At 36.9% G+C, this 16,317-nt stretch overlaps 1 protein-coding gene across 2 annotated transcripts in view; it reads left to right on the plus strand.

Moving 5' to 3' along the window:
* LOC107712605 (connective tissue growth factor-like) overlaps nucleotides 1-6,340 on the plus strand; it is an 11,088-nt gene extending 4,748 nt beyond the window's left edge. For both annotated transcript variants that reach the window (XM_016517927.1, XM_016517928.1), the window contains exon 5: nucleotides 5,405-6,340. In XM_016517927.1, coding sequence (XP_016373413.1) covers nucleotides 5,405-5,710 — 306 coding nt within the window. In that variant the 3' untranslated portion in view covers nucleotides 5,711-6,340. The remainder of the gene's footprint in view (nucleotides 1-5,404) is intronic.
* The last annotated feature ends 9,977 nt before the right edge of the window (nucleotides 6,341-16,317 follow it).

Below are 16,317 nucleotides of genomic sequence, written 5' to 3' on the forward strand. Positions count from 1 at the left end.
ACTGATGGACACTTCGGGCTCCCATGATCCTTTGCGCAGATTCTTTGCATGATGACGGCGCCTCCGTGTGGACACGTGATGATGGCGCAGAAGGGCACTTCAAGAAACAGTTGTTTGGTCCCCTACACCCTTCAACCCTTTGAAGCTCTCACTCCGAAGGGTAAACCCTTTGAAGCTCTCACTCCAAAGGGTAAACCCTTTGAAGCTCTCACTCCGAAGGGTAAACCCTTTGAAGGGATTAGGGCATAGGAATGAGCCCTTCCGAATGGAACGCAGGGAGTGTTTAGCTCCAACCATAATCAAACACACCTGAACCAGCTAATCATTGTCTTCAAGACTACTAGAAGGCTACAGGCAGGTGAGTTTTATCAGGGTTGGATCAAGTCTCTGCAGGAAGGTGGCCTGGAAGTGCCAAGTTTGCCCATCACTGCTCCAAGACCTGAAATTGGTGTGTCAAAGAAAGGAGACATGCAAAATGTGCAGTGTTGGGGTGCCTCCATGACCAGGTTGGGAACCACTGCTATAGAAAATACGTTAACACAGGGAACAAACTTGCATTGAACAAACTACTTCATGACCTACATAGGCAGCAACATATGCAACCAAAATAGTGCTCCACATGGAGATTCAACTCACAATTTATTTTTATTATGAAGAATATGTAACACTTCATACTTTTTAAAACATAAGTTTTGCTCAGCTTGTGTCCGGAAAATTATATATATATATATATATTCATAATGACAAAAGTGACTGAAAGGAATTACTAATACTCAGCACTTGACCTGGTGGCCCAAAGACATTCCCTTCTTCACTTAAAGGGTAAATTGCTGTGCAGACATGGCTCTATTCCTTACCGTGAGGTGTGGTGGCTGGGGTGGTGGAAGGTGGTGTGGGGGTGCACTGAGAAACGGAAAGGGGGATGCGGAGAGAGCAGTGAAGGTGGGGTTGGGAGGTGGGGGGGTAATGAAGGTGTAATTTGGGAACCATCTGTAAGACGCCTGCAGGGCTTCCTCTCCAAAACCTCCCCCTCCGGAGGGAAGCAGGTGCTGAAGGCGGAGTAGGGGAACAGGGGAGTGGAGGAGGAGAGGAAGGGGGAAGTGAAAAAGAGAGGTGGTGGTAATTGTAGTTAGCCAGCTTGCTAAAATGTCATCAGCTCTAGAAGTCTGAGTTTTGGGAGTCTATGTGACGTGGATGGCCTTTTATTCCTTTGACCTTCTTAAAGGTCTTTGAGTCAAGGGGTGTGCCCTTAAGGCTTATGGATGCACCAACTTGATTGCACTGTTCACACCTGCAGGTCTTCCTTCCTATGCTTAATTTGGGAAAAGAGTTTGTAAATGGGAGCGGTAATAATGCTCTTAAGCATTTAAGCTCAATTTAAAATGGACTGTAATGGTTGAAAATAAAGGCCAATCACAAGGTAACCGCTCAGAAAACATGAAAGGGGGTGAAGGACTTTGTGTGTAGCTATGTTGTCCTATTTTTGGCAAGCGCAGCTAGTGGACTCCTGAGATTCTAGCGTGGAGATTGGCGTGACACTTTGGAGTGCGTGGGCAATAGTCGGACATACAGATACGATTACCCCAGCACGTTGGATGTACACGTTGTATCCTGAACTTGACAGTGTTAACAGAGTGTAACAGCTGTAGTAATAGACTAAAAATGCATGAGTTGGACTCCTTCCAATTCCTTTTACAGTTGAAGTGCTCATTCTTGCATTCAGCTTGTGCTTTTTTCCTTCCATTTTAACCACTTGCCCTCAGTCTCTCTTTCCCTCTATTTCTCCCTTACACCTACTCAGAATGGCTCCTGCTTAGAATCCATTAATTCTAGCTCATGTCAATGTCCGTACCACCCCCGAGAGGACACCTTTGTTGGGGGATGAGCATTGGGGTGCCGTGGTTGAATTCTTGCCTGTTCCCTGATTTGCAATCAGTGCAGATGCTCCAGCAGTTATTCCAATCCTTATGAAAATGGGGTTGATGAACTGCTGAGAGATGTTCATCACCTGCATTGAGTGTTTTTGGAAACTGGTCTGAGTTGACACAGGCAATCTTATTGTGGTTCTCTTTGAGTGCCACAACATTCAAAAAGCTCTGGTGTGCTTCACGTTGAAGACAAATGGGGCCATTGCCTTCAAAGATTGGCTAAATTGTGTCATTAGTTAACTACCTGAGCTTGTTTGGTGGAACCCGTCCTTGGTGGAGTCAGGTGTAAGGATGTCTGCTGCTGGTGGTTATACTCATTCTTTAATCAGTTCAGCCCTCTCTAACAGTCTCTCCCTCTCTTTCTTTGGACTGAGTGGGCATGGCTGTGGCTCCTTCCTGCTTTGAAATCCTCTAGTCAAGCGTGCTGGCTCTCGCCACCGTAATGGGTTTAAGAGGCTCTCCTGAGCCGCCGTGGCTTCCTGCAGAAATGGCTCCTTCCGCTGGCTCGATTCTTGTCGGGGAATGTGGCAGGTGGCTGGGCTGTGCCTGCTTCTTTGTCTTTTCTTTTTTTCCCTCCCATCCACCCCTCCTTTTCTTCTCTCTCTTTTTTCCCTTGAGCAAGAATGAATGAGGCATTTAACCCCTTCAGATTGTCTGTATTGTTGGCACTTCCTGGTGACTTTGTGTTGTTTGTGTGGCGTGGCCTTACATGTGCAATGTGCCATGCTAGAGTCGAGTCTGAATACAGCACAGCAAAATAGTGATGATTAACAGTCTGAGGTGGATTTTAACAGCAATACTGCATAAAAGAAGGGCTTTTGAAGAAGTGCGTTGAGTACCAAGGACAACAGCACAGACATTCATACAACACAAAGTTGTATGATCTTACTTTAGATGGTGGTAACCTACCCATCAGGGGCACAATTTTTTATTTTTTTTTATTTTTGCATTACCCGCCTCAAAACAAACTTTCGAGTATGTTGAAAGTTTCTCAATGCAGTGTTCCTTGTTTCTTTCCAAGCAGAGCTCTAACAGTGCTCATCAGAACGACCAGCAGATTTCCTCTAATCTGGCATACCGCACATTCCCAATTTCCCACACTGATCCGCCACCCTTCCATTCGGCTCAGCTGTGCTTCCAGCAGGACCTCAAGGCTCTATCGTGAACATGCTGCTGTTAGTACAGAAAAAGGAAAAAAAAAAGCTTTTACATGTGGCTATACAATAAATATGCACAGTAAAATAGAACTAGTTTATATTTATTATAACGGAACAAACAACTGTTGACCTCCTAAATAATTTTTCAACACTTTAAAAAATATAAAAATGTGCAGTTGTTACCTTAAGGAGCAGGTATTCCTGATACTGTTGTTGGAGTAGCATAATGTAGTTGGATAATTTATTAATTAAAAAATATATTTTTTTTACTCAAATAAAACTTCAAAGAAAGATGTTAACAGAGGAAGCATTTTTACAGTAAAACACGACGGTCAGTTTTTTTTTACATAATTTTATTTCACGTTATCCTCAAAGATATATGTAAAATCTTCTAAATCTTTGCACTTGCTCTCCAAAAGTAAACAAGTCTTTGAGAACTCCCAGGGGCAGCTCAATTTGGACACAAAGGCATCCTCTCTTGTTTCTTGACTCTGAAGGTATGTTGTTGTTTTGAACTCCATCTTCACGCCTTGACTGTCACACTCCACCGAGGCTGGAATGAAGAGAAGAGGAGAACCTTGGTGATGGAGGTGCTGGTGGCTTTAATGGCCAAACTAAACCCTGCCCCCTACCTTTACCTGAAAGCGATGCCAAAAAAAAAAAAACAGCTTATTTAGCAGTTTTTTGGAAGTAACAGACTAGCTGAAAATTACAACACATTCTCACTCCCAAGTTCTCATCACATATGGACACTTGGTCACTACCCCTTGGCGTCACTTTTTAACACACCGGGTACCCTTTAGCATAATTTTTCAATGTGCAGGGTACTCCATTGCATTCAATGAGAAACCTTAGGCGTCAATACACAGACGTGAAGGACATGAGAAATGTTTTGTCATGAAATTATTTATTGGGGTATAATACTGTCATTGTTTTATCAGGGTTGGATCAAGTCTCTGCAGGAAGGTGGCCTGGAAGTGCCAAGTTTGCCCATCACTGCTCCAAGACCTGAAATTGGTGTGTCAAAGAAAGGAGACATGCAAAATGTGCAGTGTTGGGGTGCCTCCATGACCAGGGTTGGGAACTACTGTCCTAGCACACCCTCTGTATGCAGCTTGCGCAGACAACAGCATATCTGCAAGTGATTTGAGTGCTTGAAAAGAAAGAGGGTTTTCCCAACCTGTTTCTGGAGGGCCACTGTCCTGCAGTTTAACACCAACCCTAATTAAACACACCTGAACCAGCTAATCAAGGTCTTCAGACTCACTAGAAACTTCCTTCCAGGCAAGTGTGTTAGAGCTGGTTGAAGCAAAACTCTTTGGGATGTTGGCCCTCCAGGAGTAGAAAATGACGTGTAACTGGGCCTTCATCCTATCGCTTCCTTGAATACGGAGGTCTGTTACCACCAGAAAAAAAACCAAAGAATACAGAATACCCAAGACAGTTTTTAATGGGAAAAAATGCAATGCTCAATATAGCCGCTCTATCGAACGAAGCCCCATCTTCGGAGTAAAATAGAGCTAATCGCTAATCAGTAAAGTGATTGCGTCACTGCAGCTGCCGTTAGAAGTCCCAGTTGCTATAGGAACAGTCAGCGTTCTGAAACGTGCGCACTGGCTGGTCTAGCCTGAAAAATACGCTTTTTTTAACGCCATTTGAGCAAAATAAACAGCATTTATGAGACGGTTGTTGTCAGATTTTATTGGTGATTTCAAATATGAAATGTAATCGTAAGCTTGGCAAACAGTTTTGAAGAATTTGATGTTTCCCCATTCAAAGAGATATAGAGCTGCACTTGCATGCCCGAGAGGCGTTTCAAAGATGGCTGCCGAGTGACATGACTTGCCTTAAAGGGACTTTGATAAAAACGCATGTATAATGGGACCATATGCATGCAAAGAATGTTTACACGACAATGATTGTACTAAAAACTGAAAAGCTTTCCTTTGCATTTTTGAAAAGTTTCACATACAGGCGACAACATTGTCAAAATTATCTTGGTTCACACAGAAAAAATGCTGAATTATGCATGCCAGGCTAGTAGATGGCGATGTCACCATTTTCACAAATTCACGTTTTTGTACTTTACATTGAGACAATAATGGTATCGTTTTCAAAAACTTAAACTGAAACCAGTTTTCAAAAGTTTGCATTTTTTGACCATCAAAACGGCATTGTCACGTAAATAAACATCCAAAACGCGTAAAATGTTTTCCATTTAGTTGAAAGTGGTGCTGAGTTTGCTTTTGGCCTTTTTTCAGTAAACCCATCACAAACCATCTCAAATATTAATAGCCCACCTCCTCCTCTTTATTACAGAGAGGGAAGAAGTGTGTGCGGACCCCAAAGAGCCAGCGCGGGATGCGTTTCGAACTGTCCGGATGCCAGAGCGCCAGGCTGTATAAGCCGAAGTTCTGCGGGGTGTGTACAGACGGCCGCTGCTGCACGCCTCACGCCACCATCACGGCCGAGGTGGAGTTCCGCTGTCCCGAGGGAGACTCCTTCAGGAAGAAGATGATGTTCATTAAGACCTGCTCCTGTCACCACGATTGCCCCCGTGAGAACGATATCTTCCTCGCCTCAAACTCACGGAGAATGATCGGGGACTATGATAATGACATGTGAGGAGCTGGCCGGTGTAACACACACACACTGACGATCAAGCAAATGTGCATATGAGGCAGCTCCGTGTTTTACTGAACCCTGAAATTCTCACGACTCGTGAGCAGACAAAAACGAGAATGTTTGACATGAAGTGGGCATCGATAATGGCCCCGCAAACTTTTCTTCTCTTGTTTTGTATTTTGTGAAGCTCTGAAGTCATCTGGCTGTTTGACTGGTCCTGCTACAGCAGACCTAAAGCACTGAGAACTTTGTGTTAGAAAGATGGTTCACTCAAAAATGACATTTCTGTCATCATTTACTCCAACCTCATGTTGTTTCAAACCTATAAACTGTTATTTTTTTCAGAATACAAAAAGAGTTTTTGAAGAATCTTGATGCAGCTCTTTTCCATACGATGAAAATTTATAGTCACCATATCTGTAAAGCTCACCACAAAACCAAAACCGAAATATAGTCCATACAAGTGTTTCACTATTTTCCAAATTCTGAAGGAATAAGGAACACACTGACATTTAAATCAATAACAATTTGGTCACTATACAATGTCATTGTGTAGAAAAAGCTGCATGAAGTTTCTTTAAAAAATTCTCCTTTTGTTCTGGAACAAAATGTCATGGGTTTGGAATAGTGTGGGGTTAAACAATTACATATTTTAATGATTTTTTAAATGTATTGTTTTAGTTATTTTTGAGTAAACTATTCCTTTAAGACATTGTGGATATGAAGTAATTAATTAAATCATTCATATAGTTAATTTCAAGAACGTTTTCCTCAATACAGGAATAGACTGAAATGACAATAATGTAATCATACACTTGATATGTATTTTTTTCATTTAATTTGTCAATTGGGTTATCATTATTTACGATTATTTTTTACCTTACAACAAGGGATGATATTTAACAACTGACCTTAATAACTTTTAATCTTTGTATCTAATTGAACCCAATCTGTCAAGTATGAAAATCAATAATGAGTCCCAAAGTATTTTGGGAAGAATACACTCCAACAAATGAGGCTCAGATAATGAGATACTGCCTATGTTGTTTACTGTTTATTTAATAGGAAATGAATCCTTGGAAAGGAACCGAACAATGACGAATACACCTTGTGTAAATACTGTAAGAAGACCGTGTACAGATTGTACTAATTTATGTAACTGTCGTTTTTATGTAACTCTTAAATGTAGTTTTGTATGTGTACTGTATTACTCTGTGTTCATTGTAATCACCTGGCAATGATACCAGCAAGTTCTTTTCTGATGCACTTTTATTTTCCAATAAAGAAATTATATTTTTATATATATTCTGTGGATTATTGATTTTTAAAGTCACTAATATGGCAACAATAAAAGGCAACTGCACATTTAATAGGATTAATCCTTATTAATACTTGTAAGTATTAATAGAGCTACAGGTCTACAGAGATAAAAGTGCTGGCATGACCCTGTAATACCTGTAATGTTCTTTGCTGTTATATAAAAAAGTAACCTTAACATATGTTAAAATAGTTGTAGTTAAACGAATAGTTGGAAATTATATTTAATATAAATATTTATACAATTGATTTTTAATTATAATCAAAAAATATAAATTTTAAATGATAAAAATAATAAATGTAAAAATAAATTTAATATAATTTAAAAATAATCAAATCAGAAATTTGTTTTTGTAATAAATTCTGAAGTTTAGTCTAAAATTAAGCAGGAATTGTAATCATTATACTGTCTATATTGCATTCTGCATCTATATGAAGTGTTTAAAAAATATATTAAGAAGCAACAATTCTAACCAAGAAAATTTAGATTATTAGAGTAATGCTTTACTTTTTGATTTTGTTTTAGAATTTAATGTTACATTTTTATTGAAAGCTTTACATTGGATAAAAAAAGAAGTACAGCCTAAAAATGAAATGCAATGCCTCAAGTATTTAGAAATGGTGGGTATACTAGCAGAACATTTTCTATCTAGATGAAGCAGGCGTGTAGAAACAGAGAGAGATGGTGCTTAATTTATATTTCTGGTAGAGGATGCTCTGCTGCAGTTATTGTGTTATTGAGGTTGGCTCGCAGGCAGGCGGCTTGTTCAGCTAATCTGCAGAGTGATTGTTTCGGTCTTCAGCTGAGACAGTGGCTAACGTAACACAACATTCATTTGTCCATCTTTTTAATTAAAAAAATTAAAATAAAATTCTTGGTTACAGTGAGACACAACATAAGCGAATGAGGCCAGTTTGGCCAAAAGATCACTCATTGTTTCACAAGTATAGCCACACTAAAATTATTTTGTGGTAATTAATATAATGCTACAAAGCTTAACTTGTGCTGAATGCAGAATATTCCTTATAGTTTACCCTAACATTTTAATTCTGTCATCATTTACTCACCGTCATGTTAATATAAACCCATAAAACTTGAGCTGTATGGATGTGCATTGTAATGTTTATTTACAAATAAAAAATTAAATTGAATCCCTTGATCATATACGTAAAGTGTGTCTCTTCAGAATTGGATTAAACCGTTTGATTCATATCAGAACCATTTGAAGCTTTACATTTTTGGCCCTTCCAAGCTGTAGATGTGTTTGTGAACAGTGAATGGGTGCCGTCAGACTGAGAGTTCAAACAGCTGATAAAAATCCAGTGATCCACACAACTCCAGTCCATCGTTAACGTGTTGTTAAAGTGAAAATCTGTGTGTTCATTAGAAACAAATCCATTATGTTTAACCTTCTGGCCAAAATATGAGTAATCCATAACACTTCCCCCCAGCAAAATAAGTAAATAAATAAATAAAAATAATAATAATAATCTGACATATTTATTTAGAACCATGTCATTTTTTTGTTTCTGATTCATTACGGCTGCATTAAGAACGATTTGTGTTGCATTAAGCTGTTCCTTTTACTATTATTTCTGCTTTTTTCGCTCTTAACCATAACTGAAACTTTCTCCGTAAGTCTTCAGAAAATAAAAAAAACGTCAAGCACTTGACTCGCCTAGGCTTGGAGATCCTCTCTGGACTAGTGTCATCTATTTAACTTTTAGTTGTTTTAACTAAAAGTTAAAAGTTAAATAGATGACGACACTAGTCCAGAGAGGATCTCCAAGCCTAGGCGAGTCAAGTGCTTGACGTTTTTTTTTTTAATTTAGAACTGTTTTGGATTGTTTTGGCTTGATCTGTGCATATTTCTCTCCTGATTCAGACAAGATGACTTGAAAAAAAAAAAAACGTTATTATGGATTTGTTTACAAACAAGCAGCTTGTGAATTGCTTACAATACTTTTGGATTACTGTAATGTTGTGACTTTTTTTTCTGACGGCACCCATTCACTGCAGAGGATCCATAGAGCAAGTGATGCGCGCTATTTCTTTAACTGACACTAATTCCATAATGCGAACACGAATGTCTTCTTAATGAATAAAGGCTTAATTTTCAAAATATAATTTCCTATTTTCTTTCAATATATGTGGTCAAGGTTTTGTGAGAGTAGCCCTATAAAGATCCCTTCTGAAGTAGGGTTAAATGTCTTGATCAAGGGCTCATCGGCATTAACCCGAGGGTGATGCTGGGTGTTGTTGAACCTACGACCAGTGTCCAGATCTTTTACAACCACATGACCCTCAACAGAAAGGGAATCGTGATTTGAACATTAGGGCGCATCATCAGAGAAGAGCTGTGACGCTCGCCTACGAAAGAGCTCAGCGTCGACAAAAAACGTATTATTGTACTGGAAAACCAAGGGGATAAAGGACAGCGCCTTTTCTTCGCCTCAGGTAGACACTTACCTTTTCTGGGTTCGCCATTTAAGCCGGCCGGTCAGAATAGTGAACGTAAATATCCCTGACTAGTAGCGTTACTTCGCGTACGGCAGCGGAGCAACTGCTGAGGTGTAACGTGCGGTGCTGATTGACAGATAATGTTGCTATAGTTACAGCAGTGACCGTTAAAAACGGTTCGCGCTGTCAGCTGGATCAGCGCGTGCATTAGACCGTTCAAATAAAACACATTAAAGACATTTCCAGCTGAATTTATTGCGGAATCAGATAGAGATGACCATTCTGCTCGCGTTAGCACGGTTATTTTATTGTATTATTCTGGCGTGAGATATGTCGTTTTAATGCGGTGCTGAATCGCCGTTGTCATTTTATGTTTTTATTTCGCAATGTCCGACCATTTCGACTAGTTTCAGTCGTGTAATGCAGATTTGAAGCATATGGGTCCTTTTCTATCAGTGTCAGCAGCTGTGAGTTATGTAATGCATATGCATTATTATGGTGTTATTTATCGTACTGCAGAGAAATGAGCAATCTCTCGCTCTTCTCCCCCTCACTTAAATGTCATGTGGATGTAAACATGTGTTCGAGGGAAAAAGAAGAGCAGTTTAACGCAAATAAGCAGTATTTATATTGATTTTGGTTTTACAGCTGTTTTTAGACATTTGTGCGGGAGTACAATCTCATGTGTTCATGGTAAAAATCATTGATTGAAGCATCCAAGTGGCTAATAGAGTGTTCAGTATTCTTACATGACCTTGAGGACTCCCTGATTGTAGGAAAACAAATGTCTCTTTAATGGCGTAAACTGTGAAAGCATTGTACAGATTTGCTGAAACCTTCACTTTGGCTCACCCAACCCTGAAATCAAAACCTTGGAAATGCAATGTTTTATGAAACACATGCACCGCACAACAACTTTTCAAACTCCATTGGAAGCATGTGAGTAGAGAAAACAGGGAAAAGTGGAGAAGAAGGGTGAACTAAATGCATTATTATTAATGACCAGCATAGCAAACAGTTACAGCATAGCAAACAGCTCAGTTCCAGTAAAACAGATACAACTCACCGAGAAACAACACATGCTGGGTTCATTCAGAGGGATGCATGCATAGTCAGGTTATGAACATGTAATGTAATGTATTAGAGTGCAGGTGGATTGGGGTCTGGGTATACGCTAGCCTGTAAGTTTATGTTCAGAGTTGTAGGGGAAATGCAGTTATTAATGCTCAGGTGGGCATCGCTTTATGAAGAGTAGAGTAGCTGAGTCTGTATGGGTGATTTTTAGTGAGATTTTAAAGTGTTACAACTGTGCTTTAGTGTTTTTGATGTGCTGTTGTGGGTGTTGTCTTCATGCTGCTTTGCTGATGTGCTCAGTATGGGATTTCAGCATTGTTATTTATGAGTCCAATAATAGCTGTGTCGTCTGCATATCAGAAGATTGTATTGAGCTGTGATGGGATGTGAAGTGGTTCGTCTAGAGAGAAAACAGCAGAGATGAATGTTAAGTTCTTAAAGCTGAATGCTGATTGTCATATTCACTATTGTTCAGGGTTTGAGACTGTAATATACAGCTATTTTTTTTGTCTGATATTTTACGCAGTCTGTCATTTTTAGTAGTTCAGCACATAATGCTTTGTATGGACTTATAAAGGCTTAATGTATTAATATTTCTGTGACAGTTTCTGGTTATTTGAAAGAGTGGCCCTAACACGTTTTTGGAATAAAATAGAACAGGATAGAATAGAATAGAGTTTTTATGTCATTGTGTTAGACCAAGAGGATTTTATTTAACAAAATGAATCCTTATATAAATTAAAAATCATGTAAATAATTAAAATAAAAGATATGCTGCCTTTTTGTTTAATAATGAAATTTTTTTTCCCAAATTTGTATGACTTTTTTTTTTCTCCTTTAGAACAAAATAATATTTTTATGACTTATATTGCATGAACTAGTAGTTCAGCACATAATGCTTTGTATGGACTTATAAAGGCTTAATGTATTAATATTTCTGTGACAGTTTCTGGTTATTTGAAAGAGTGGCCCTAACACGTTTTTGGAATAAAATAGAACAGGATAGAATAGAATAGAGTTTTTATGTCATTGATTGTGACCAAGAGGATTTTATTTAACAAAATGAATCCTTATATAAATAAAAAATCATGTAAATAATTAAAATAAAAGATATGCTGCCTTTTTGTTTAATAATGAAATGTTTTTTTCCAAATTTGTATGACTTTTTTTTTTCTCCTTTAGAACAAAATAATATTTTTATGACTAGAGTTACATGAGGGTGAATGAATTATGCAGAATTTTTATTTGGGGATGAACTAGTACACCTGTGATTAATAATCACCAAATGTTTTGGTGATCAGCATTAAATCATCATATGATGATCATCATTTTAATGTTTTCAGAGCGTTAATAGCATGTTATTTACAATTAAATGAAGAAAAAAAAAGCTTTATAGTTTAAATTTATGTTCAGTGCAATTAGTTGAAACTTGAACTTTAGTTGAGGAGTAATATTTTTGCCACTTAAGTAGGACTTAAGTTAATCTTTATATGTAATTTCATAATTATTCTATTGTCATTGAAATATGATGAAAGTGTACAGCTGAATCTACTGACAAGTATTTATGATTAACTAAAATACACTTTAATGTAATTTTTACTGAAACTTGTACATCATGTATTTAAATAGTAGATGTAATTACACATTTGTAACGCTGAAGTTGCAATTTAGTACATTTAGTAAAACTTTTACTTTGACATTATTTCAAAGTACATTTTTAAAAGTCTACTTAAGCATGTTAAGAAACAGTCATGAGAGTGAACTCTCTTTAAGTACACTCAAGTGGCCTTTTATTTTGTTAATATTTTATTATCTGCAAGTTCAGAAAAAAATACACTTTTAAGATTCAAAGTATTCCACAAGTGCTCATTCAATTAAGCACACTTCATTTTCACAAGGGTTATCAGCCCTGGCTCTGAACTGATGCTTTCACTGCTATATAATACTTTAAGCAGTAATTGCAGACTATTGCACTTTTGTCACTACTCACCAGTGTCAGAAAGTGGATACAAACTCATCCTTGTTTGTTTGGAATAAGGTTAAAGAAATATTCCATTTATGTACATATTAAGCTGTACTGGCATGCTTTGGCAATTACCACAAAATAAAAACACAATGAAAACATAAGTCTATACACCATAGACTTTCACTGTTTATGTGTAACTCTCAACACAATAAGGACTGCTATTTATTTCCTAACCTTTGTGGTGAAATCTTAATGTAACGACACATTTTCTCTTCTCTTCTCTTCTCTTTGGAAGACGTGAAACTGTATTCTCATGTTTTCTAAGCTCATGGATTTTTCCTGTGTATTAAAGGCACCTCTGTAATCCCCACTTCACATTTGAAAGTGTTTAGCAGTATTTTCCATATAAAGCATAGAGTGACAGGTAGCTGTTAGGCTCCAAAAAGTGAAAAGCAACATAAACAGATCATGGAATAGTCCATGAGTTTTGTGTACTATAATAAAAGTCCTCTGAAGTCATACAATAGCTTAGTGTGAGGAGCAGAGTTTAAGATAAGAAAAAAACTTCAACTTGGTATCTATACCGTCCTCTTGTGATCAAGTCATGCTCTTCATTATCTTTTGGAAATGTAATTCAGGGGAGCAAGAAAGGCTGTGGAGAAAAGCAGCATCAGGATAATGAAACACGAGGCACCTGTCTTCAGCTTAATGGGAGTTTGGGTTCATTCTGGGCAACATTAAATATTGAACATTACTAGTGAGTGATAAGAGCAAGAGAAAGTATTTATAGAGAGCTAGCTCATATTTTCACTCGCTCTTTTCTGTCTCCTATTTTTCCAGTCTGCTGAGGTAGAAAGAACTGTCCAAGTTGCCTGGGTTTAAAGTAGCACATGGAAGGAACATAAAAGTGCCTCTTAAATTCTTCTCTTTAGTGTGATTGACCACACTTTTTAAGCTGCATTAAATCAAAATGGACTTTAGTTATTAGCTCACATTGTTTGTTTGTGGTGTTGAAGCATTAAGGGAATAGTTCACTCAGCTTGCTGAAAGATTTGGAGAAATGTAGCATTACATCACTTGCTCACCAATGGATGCTCTGCAGTGAATGGGTGCCGTCAGAATGAGAGTCCAAACAGCTGATAAAAACATCCCAATCATCCACAAGTAATCCACACCACTCCAGTCCATCAATTAATGACTTCTGAAGTGAAAAGCTGCGTGTTTGTAAGAAACAAATCTAAAACAAACAAACAAATAAATAAATAAAGACATGTTTTACTTTAAACCATCGCTTCTAGCTAAAATGCAAGTCCATAATAACGCTTCCTCCAGTGATAAAAGTTGTCTCCTGTTGTCCTCTAACATCAAAATGTTTGTAACACCAACATATCATACATATCATAACATACCAACATAACACCAACATATTTGTTTAGAACTGTTTTGGACTGTTTTCACTTGTAAACGGTGTTTGATCTGTGCAGATTTCTCTCCTGATTCAGATGAGACGACTATTCCACTATAGAGAAAGACAATGTTATGGATAGAGGACTCTATTTTAGCAATGATTTGAAGTTAAAACATTTGTATGACGGATTTGTTTCTTACAAACATTTGTTTATTATTTTTAGCAGCTGTTTAAACTCTCATTGAATTGCTTATTTTAAAAGTGCGATTTCTAGACATAAGAGAGTCATGTAAATGAATAAAATATTAAAGCTCCATGGGTATTTTTATGATAAATATACATTTTTCTAGTTATGCCAAACTCAAAATATGTTATGGTGTAGGAATTGTGAGTAAAATTATTTTTTGAAAATCATAATAGTAAATCAATAATGACTGGAGTCAATGGTTTTTCATATAAAAGTGAACAAAAATGTATTTGAAATCAAACTTAATATTTTTATAATATATTACCAAAAATGTAAAATTGAAGAATATTCTTGGGACAAATTAAAAAAAAAAATTTTTTCAAATTATTATTTTATTTTATTTTTTGGAATGAGATGACATGTCAATTTTTATTAAGTGGCAGATAAATAATGATAATAATAATAAACTAAACTAAGTGTATGCTTATGTTATATCTGTCTTCAAATGTATTTCTGATCTGTTTTCTCTTATTTCTGTTTCACAACTGAACTGGATCATCCTTCATTGGCTGCTGATGTCGTTGGAAATGGTGTGATTTGTGGTGAGTCTGTCATTTTATTTCTAATCTTTATATTGAGATCTGCAAAGCTCAGCAGAACAAAACCCAGTCTTTCATTGCTGCAGGTCACAGTATGCTTCCGTCAGTGAACTCACACTTGTTTAATGCAGTGAGGTATCAGTCTTCCCTGCGCTAAATACAGAGTGTGTAAAGCAGCATGAAAGCAGAAATGTATGCTCTCTTCTGCACCGATTTCATCATTCTGGCTGTTAAGTGTAAGATTTGGTTAAGAAAATCCTAAAATTGATTCAGGAAGTACAAATATCTAGAGACAGCCAGATGGAATCAGATCAGTGTATCTGTGCTGCCAGAGATCAGGCCTGAAACACAAAACCTCAGGCTGATGAAGAGACACATCACTATAAAAGCCTTTCACAGGCTTCAGACACTGACAGATGGTGGGAAATGGGAACAATTGATAGATAGACAGAGTGCAAAGAGATCTTTTACAAAACCCTGCGTAGGAAACAGCTTTAAGAAATGCCTATACAATTCATTCATTCAATCATTTTATTTATTTATTTATTTATATTTGAATGAAATGGATTTAAGGCTTTAAAGATTAAATACTGTAAATTCCTCTTATGAATTTGTAGTTGCAGTTGTAAACTATTATAAAACATCACAACAGGTTCACTCATGTATTTTTATTATTATTATTATTATTATTATTATTTATTTTAAAAAAATGAGTCCCGGTGTCCTCTACCGAGGACATAGCATGACATGAATACATTTTTCTTTTTCTTTTCTTTTTTCTTATGTTCTAAACAATGTAATGACATGAAAAAATACTAAATTCACAAAACTTTTTTTTCCGGATCTCAGGAGGATATATCATACTTTATTTGCTTCATTTAGTGACCCAGAGATCAAAATGAGCACATATTAGCACTGGTGTGGTTCTACACACTGTCAGCAGATGTCAGCAGAGAGTCAGATGAGGAAATGGAGGAACAGGTGGCCACTGGCTTGAGCTCGGGATTAACAACATGCCAAACAGCAAAAACACAAACAAAAAATATTAATCTCAGGAGGAAACAGTGAAACTCAAAAACACCCAGAGGAAGAGAGCAAGCTAAATGTATTTTATTTTATTTTGCCCAGCTGTTAAACTGTATATTTCATTTGTTGTCTTACTGTTGCTAAATGTATCTTGCCTCATTGAGTGGCAACAAAAATGGCATTACATTAATGTTTCTTGTCATTTTATTCTTATTTCTACTTACACTGCCAGTTAATAATTCATAGTAATAATTTTTGTAATGTTTTTTTGTTTTTTTTAAAATAAGGCTCTTATGCCAACCGAGGCTGCATTTCCAAGGCTGTGAAAATACATTAGCAGCAATACTGTGAAATATATACTATAATATATATATAACTGTTTTCTATTGTAATATATTTTAAAACGTAATTTATTGCTGTGATCAAAGCTGAATTTTCAGCATGGATGTTTTCATCACATCAGCCTTTTTTAACAAGAACAAAAAAAGTATATGTAAACAAAACAAAAGTATATGTAAACAAATGCTTTTATTTTGGATGCGATTAATCATGATTAATCGTTTGACAGC

This window comes from Sinocyclocheilus rhinocerous, unplaced genomic scaffold, assembly GCF_001515625.1.
Source record: "Sinocyclocheilus rhinocerous isolate Xijiao unplaced genomic scaffold, SAMN03320098_v1.1 scaffold628, whole genome shotgun sequence".
Classification (NCBI taxonomy): domain Eukaryota; kingdom Metazoa; phylum Chordata; class Actinopteri; order Cypriniformes; family Cyprinidae; genus Sinocyclocheilus; species Sinocyclocheilus rhinocerous.